This window comes from Amblyomma mixtum, chromosome 2 (assembly GCF_055824585.1).
Source record: "Amblyomma mixtum isolate Tamu chromosome 2, ASM5582458v1, whole genome shotgun sequence".
NCBI lineage: Eukaryota > Metazoa > Arthropoda > Arachnida > Ixodida > Ixodidae > Amblyomma > Amblyomma mixtum.
In genome coordinates, this window is record NC_143013.1 from 297,831,291 (window position 1) to 297,837,129 (window position 5,839).

A 5,839-nucleotide genomic window follows, 5' to 3' on the forward strand; every position below is an offset into this window, starting at 1 on the left:
ACCTGAACATGAACAGAGTAACCAATTCATATAATGGAAGAACTGTAGATATATTGAATTGAATTGAATTAATTTCTCCGGAATTTTATTCTCCAGATAATTGCGGTAAGCCGATAGTTCGGGTTCATGCTGTAAAACGGCCCAAATTTAAGATGTGCATTGTCACAGTTGGGTTTTATTTATGACTGTTCAGTCACTGTTAGGTTTTCAAGTCATGAGGCTACAGGATGCCCGCCTTATTCAATGACTGAGCTGGTGTATAGCTGGTGTAGTGTTTCGTGTGCCAGTAAAGAGCTATACCACCATAGTTAAAGAATAAATAGCCTTCTCTGAACACTTTTCGTTGTGATACTTCTAAAAAAAAGTTATTCATTCTGTAGGAGCTGACATCATCATCATCATTCAGCTGTCACAATAGGAAAGGCTTATTTTACCTCATGCATCACTAACACAGAAAGCGTCACTTCTGAAAGACTACCAGTTTAACCTCTCGCTTGTGTTCTCCTGTGTGCAATGATCCCTGCTTTCTGTGCACTTTTTCTCTTCAAATCTCCGGACTTACTGCCTTCATTTACCTTTCTGTGAGATTAGTGAGATTGATTCAACTGCTCCCGCAGTGTTGTCTTTCGTACTGACGGACAAGGCTTTAAGCAAGCGTGGGGTACCACAATGCAGCACGGACACCAAGGGGTGTCCATTGAACTTCGTTCATCAGAAGAGAAGGTCAATTTTTCTTTTCCCAGCATTGTGTGCCGTTCTGGCGCGGTCTCACCACAGAGCCCAGTTAGGGGCTTCCGTTTCAGACCCGCTCTCCTGAGCGAACCACGTCTTTAGATTCTCGGCGTGGTTCCAAAAGAAAAGAGCGCGCCTTTGCGGCCACTTTGAACCACCAGAGGGCGCAAGTAACACCGCCCCCTCGTGCGAGAACCGTGCTTCGGTTACGCAGCGCGCAAGCCAGCCAGCCCGAAAGCGCGCGACCGTCGTGTGCAAGCGCGCACAGCGAGAAGTCACCATTATTTCGTCACCTGGAGAAGTTAGCGGGCACTACACACCGGTCGCTAAACGCTCCTCACAGCCGGTTCTGTCGGATTGAGGGAGGGTGGGAGCATGTTTAATAGACAAACAGAAAAAAGTATCGGTAAAAATAAGATGGGAAGTAAAGAAAGAAGGAAAGGGGACACTTGGCATGGGTCCGAGGCGCCCAGAGAAAAGCTCCATGGTGAAGAGAGCAAAAGGAGCAGGTATGAAACGGGGGGTTACGGTGGGCGGGACGGGGCAGTGGGGTTCGTTCCCCAAGAGAGTTCCCCCTCCCCCAACTTTCTCCCCGCGCAACAAGGAGGAGCGGGATCAGTGCTGCGCGGCCTGTATAGCAAAGAAGAGGGCGAAGGATAAAGGGGAGTCATGAGGACGGTGGGGAGGTATGCGTGGTGTCCCTCTTTAAAAAGCCCCCCTTCATTCAAACGGGGCTTGGGGGGAGAAGAAAAATGTTGCCCTTTCCTCCTCGCTACTTCTTCGCGTGCCTTCAAAAGAAAGCTCCGCTGCCGGGATCACGTTAGACGCGAGTTCGTAATCAAAGAGCAGCGGTTCGTGCCCAGCACCACGTCTCCCGCGTGTCGGCAGTTTCGGACCGTCTAGGGGAGGACTCGTGAACGGACCTGTCGACAGCGTCCAGGACCGCTGTGGCCTCTCTCGGGAGGTCAGGTCGCTGGTTCTACGTATTATTTAGGCCGCCAGCTCTGTAGCAACCTTGTGATTTTAACCCGGGTTTCGAGAACCGATGCTGCATTGTTGATGAAGCTTTGGTGCACGTTGCGACGACGTCTGGAATACGACCAGAGCATCATGCAGGCGCCACCAGCGTGCCATCAGCAGTCGACGGCATTCCTCCGAAGGAAGGTGAGAGGACTCGAACTGTTTTCGCTTTTACAAGCATTTTTCTAGTCGTTCGGCATGTTTGGTTTCGCCGTATCATCCGTCGTCCACTTCAAAGCATCCTGTAGGCGCCTGATAAATGATATTCAGATGGAAGTTTAATGGTTTAGCTAGCATAGCCTAGCCAGAAGTTCTGCGTCAGAAAGTAGAGGTGAAACTGAATAGAAATGCGCATTCAGTCTTAAAAACATTGTTCCGAGACCACAGTTTTCGTGAAAAAATAAATAATAAAATACGCTTACTTTCTCGTGTGCAAAACATGTTTTGGCGTGGAGCATTGATCATCAATTTCTTCGTTAAGAAAGTAAAGGGAAAAATAAACTTTAAAATAATAAGAAAAATTTAGGAATAAACAACCTCGCAGAACTTTTTGGTCAATAATGCACTCTTCCAGGAGTCAGGTAAGTGCTTCACGATGTACTCCAAAACACGCTGAACGATCGATGAAATCTTATAACTTGGAGTGCGCTTCACATATCTCCATGAGATTATTTGTTCCGATCCCAGAAACTGCCAGTTTTGCTCTGTTAACTTACATCCTGTAAAGCAAGTTAGAGTAACATCTTTAACGCATTTCAAGGCCGAATGTCATCGTCTAAACCGATGCCAAACTACAAGCCCCGTCACGTGAGGGCATTGTCGTTTAGCATGTGTATCACGAATTAGTGTGAAGAGAAGTAAAACCAACTTTGCACCGTTTGTCATGCGCCCTCTATGTGAACTACGAAACGCGTACGGCTTGTTCTCTCCGCCTGCCGCGCAGGTGATGAAGCCCCTAATGGAGAAGCGTCGGAGAGCGCGCATCAACAACTGCCTGTCGGAGCTGAAGCGCTTCTTGATGGCCAACGACTGCGGCACCTTCGAGAAGCAGAGCTCTCGCTCGCAACGCATCGAGAAGGCCGACATCCTCGAGATGACGGTCAAATTCCTCCGCCAGCGGCAGTTCCACCTCGAGGCCGGTGAGCAACGCCTAGCTTTCTTCCCTTACACCACTCATGCACATCCTACACCACTTTCATCTGCGACGGTGATCACGCAGTAGAAATTAGAGTTAGCCAAAGTTATTTTCATGTCAATGTTAATGTAAGAGATCGGGTTATACAGGAATTAAGTTACAGTGGTTCAGTTGTTCGTAAAAAAAAAAAAACTGCACTTGAAATTACTTGTACGAGCGACGTATGAGAGAGAGAGAGAGATTTTAATGAATAAAGAAGAGGTCTGCCTGGCTATGAGCCCAGCATGCTACTCCAGAAAGCGACGTATGGCTTAATATTAAGGCTATGGTGACTCCTGGTTGATCGGGGAATATCGAAGAAGAGTTAGACATTATGTGTAACATAATAAATTAATTAACGATGCAATGCAGGAACTTCATTGAATCTATATGACGGTGGTGGGAGTTGCAACTTTATTGCCACAAAATGGAAGGGATTAGTGTGGGCTGGGGCGAGTCCAGGGTGGCCTCCAGTCGGGGGCGACTTCTTGAGCTCGCGTGATGAGAGCCAGTTGCGTTATTTTTCTTGAGCTGGCCAAGAGTCTGTGCCATTCCTCCGCTGAGGGAGCTGGCAAAAGTGTCGTCGGAAGGGGTTTGCCAGCACATTCCCATAAAATATGGTCTTGGGTGGCGTGCGTCCCCTCACCGCAGTGCGGGCATGCAGAGTCGTATTTACTGTTTGTGATTAGACATAATCGGTAGGGGCTAAGAATTGCCTTTGTTTGTAGGTGTCTGAGCGTCGTGCCTTGCGCCCTGTCCAGGTCTAGGTGAGGGGCAGGTTATGGCACGGTTTTTAAGGTTAGGTTTAAAGAAAAGCCACAAGTGGGTGAATAATAGCTGTCGCATCGATAATATATGGATCTGTTTGCTCTTCTTTGGATGCTCTCGATTACGTAAATGCCACAATGTTTTTGATAGGTTTGGTTTGTTTATTGGGGTTTAACGTCCCCAAGCGACTAAGGCTATGACAAACGCCGCAGTGGAGAGCTCCGGAAATTTCGACCACCTGGGGTTCTTTAACGTGCATTGACATCGCACAGTACACGGGCCTCTAGAATTTCTCCTCCAAAGAAATTCAGCCGCCGCAGCCGGGATCGAACCCGCGCCTTTCTGGTCAGCAGCCGGGCACCATAACCACTGAGCCACCGCGGCGGGACAATGTTTCTGAGGGTATTTCATATAAACACTCGTCACTTCGTCATTTCCCTGTCTGTCCATGTACGTGTGCGCTACTAGTACCTTTCTTCAATTCATTACCAACAAGCCCAACAAAGAACTATTATAACTGAACACTTGGTTTATTCCTTCCTTCCCCGTCCTTCCTTCTTTTTTCATGCTGCGAACTACAAAACTATGCTTCGTCAAGCCTAGCATTTAGACTTGCCGAATGCGGCTTCCACAGGGCACCTTTTCTTACGTCCCATCACCTAACTGACTTGTTCTCATGTGCTTGGCGCATGATGGCCTTAGATGCCTATGTGCCATTAAACCCAACACAACACAACACGACTTGTTCTCACAAATTTCACCATTGAAGTCATTTCCTAAGACGTAGCATAGCCTGCTGGATAGGCCTAACGTGTACCCACCATGCCGCAGATTCCCAAGAAGAGGCGGAGCGCACGCAGCGGTTCCACGAGGGTTACCGCCACTGCGTCTTCGAGGTGTCTCGGTACGCCAACGCCATGGAGCCTCAGCTTCGGGACACGCTCCTGACTCACCTTCAGGCCCGGTTGCACCACATCGCGCCCAGCACAGGCGTCCACGTTCAGCAGGGCTACGCGGACGAGCACGTCTCGTCGACCAATGGCGAAGCGCCGGAGCAGTCCGGCAGCAGTCCGGGAAGGCTCCAGGACTACGGCTACGAAGCTGGCTCCGTGAGCGATGCCAGCGAGGAAGAGTCCTCGTCGTCCGAATTTGGAGATTCCGGTTCGCTGGACGCCGAATCTTTTCGCCGATCCAGGTGTGAAGACCAGCCGCGAGACTACCGCCTGCACAGGGACGAACAAATGGAACACGATGGCTCCAACGAGCCCATGTGGAGGCCGTGGTAGCCGGATACCGGTACACTATAAACACACAGAAGGGATTAAAAACAGAGTAAGCTGTACTCTAGCGCAGGGGAGTGCGCTATAGAAGATAGTTTATTCTATTTTTACTCCCATATAAGCGTATTCGTGTTCAGAGTATAGTGTACGGTACCGACACACACCGCTTTATGAAGCAATATAACATGGCTCCCGTATCAGCGTATGCCTGATAGCTATAGGGAAAAAAACTGTTGCAGCCAACGAATAACTTGCTACGAATTGCGCAAGCTGCTGACGCATTCAATAATGGTTAACAGGTCGTTAGCGTCACCCGCTTGCATGTGATCGAGTTACGCCAGCGTAGCCCTACCTGGCATGCAGAGTTTTGTCCCTATAGGATGCCGATCTGTGACAATGTCCGTGCCCTGTTAAATCTGCTTCAAGGACTTCTTTCCACATGAGAGCAGGTATTTTAATGTGCGCAATTTGAAATGTTACGGCGTAGCTATATAGCGGGATATTTTTTACCCAAGCGCCGCAGGAATTGAGCGTATGACCACCGGAAACGGCTTAAAAAAGCTGTGTAAACCATTTCAGCTTGAACTAAGAAGAAATAGTATTCTTAGCTTTACCATAAGAGCACCTGCAGAAGAACAGAATATAAATCGATGTTCACTGCAAGAAATGACGGCGAGTCATCTGTCACCGAGCCTTGAAATAAAATGCCTTCGGAGATCGCACTATGCAGCACGGGTGTTCGCTCAACAGGTGTTATCACATAGCCCCGAAATGTTGCACCGAGGCATCTGCAAAGGCGTTTCATTTTTGCGATTGATTACTGCCGCTGAAATACTAAAGAAAAAAAAGGGGAACACTTGTTTGT

The 5,839-nt window shown here is 48.6% G+C and overlaps 1 protein-coding gene across 1 annotated transcript; it reads left to right on the forward strand.

The window, feature by feature from the left end:
- Positions 1 to 1,132: 1,132 nt before the first annotated feature.
- LOC149364622 (protein hairy-like) lies at positions 1,133 to 4,986 on the forward strand. The gene is made up of 3 exons (XM_089570151.1): positions 1,133 to 1,896; positions 2,696 to 2,891; positions 4,526 to 4,986. Exons 1-3 carry the CDS (start codon positions 1,792 to 1,794, stop codon positions 4,978 to 4,980), a joined length of 756 nt encoding a protein of 251 aa, XP_089426277.1. The 5' UTR covers positions 1,133 to 1,791; the 3' UTR covers positions 4,981 to 4,986.
- Positions 4,987 to 5,839: the final 853 nt, after the last annotated feature.

Excerpts from the sequence above, each read along its gene's own strand:
- LOC149364622 (XM_089570151.1), top strand. The coding sequence starts at position 1,792 with ATGAAGCTTTGGTGCACGTTGCGACGACGTCTGGAATACGACCAGAGC. Across the intron at positions 1,897-2,695 it reads CGGCATTCCTCCGAAGGAAG|GTGATGAAGCCCCTAATGGA; the intron begins GTGAGAGGACTC and ends CCTGCCGCGCAG. Across the intron at positions 2,892-4,525 it reads GCAGTTCCACCTCGAGGCCG|ATTCCCAAGAAGAGGCGGAG; the intron begins GTGAGCAACGCC and ends ACCATGCCGCAG.